At 66.0% G+C, this 603-nt stretch overlaps 1 protein-coding gene across 1 annotated transcript in view; it reads right to left on the bottom strand.

The window, feature by feature from the left end:
• Positions 1-248: 248 nt before the first annotated feature.
• CSDC2 (cold shock domain containing C2, RNA binding) overlaps positions 249-603 on the bottom strand; it is a 514-nt gene continuing 159 nt past the window's right edge. Inside the window, exon 2 of the mRNA XM_009322691.1 lies at positions 249-375. Coding sequence (XP_009320966.1) covers positions 249-375 — 127 coding nt within the window. The remainder of the gene's footprint in view (positions 376-603) is intronic.

Here is a 603-nt window from a genome sequence, read left to right as displayed (position 1 = left end):
GAGAGGAGAGGGAGAGGCGGGGGGGCTGGGGCCAAGAGCCGGACCCCCGCCCCGGACCACCCCACACCAAGGAAAGCACCTGACCCACCAGCTGCGCCTTGGGAAAGAAAACCCACCAGCAATGGGGGGTAGAGGACAGGCAGAGCCCCATCCCCACCCCCTGGAGACATCCCCACCCTAGCCCATAGGTCTCCAGCCCCATGCTGATGGCTCCCCCAGGATGTCCCGGCACCACACGACCCCCGGACTTACTCAGACACATGGACGAAAATGTCCTCTGTGCCGTTCTCGGGGGTGATGAACCCATGGCCCTGGGAGCGAGAGAACTGCTTGCAGACGCCCTTGAAGATGGGGCCAGCAGAGGCACGCGCCGTCCTGTGGGAGGAAAGGGACGGAGATGTCCCACCAGCAGCACTCGCCCGGGGGGGCAGCACGGGGAGAAGGTCTGCTATGAAAACATGGCGTTCCCTGGGAGAGCGCATGGCACCCACCCACAGCACCCCAGGCCGGGTGGGTGCGGTGATGCCGGGCGCCACAACGGTGACGTGCACCAGGCGTAAAAGGGTTCTGCAGGCGCTGCTGGAGATCGCCGTCCCGTCTCGG

This window comes from Pygoscelis adeliae, unplaced genomic scaffold (assembly GCF_000699105.1).
Source record: "Pygoscelis adeliae isolate BGI_AS28 unplaced genomic scaffold, ASM69910v1 Scaffold60, whole genome shotgun sequence".
Lineage (NCBI taxonomy): Eukaryota > Metazoa > Chordata > Aves > Sphenisciformes > Spheniscidae > Pygoscelis > Pygoscelis adeliae.
Note: the sequence above shows the minus strand (reverse complement) of the source record. Positions and strands in the feature narration are given on the sequence as shown.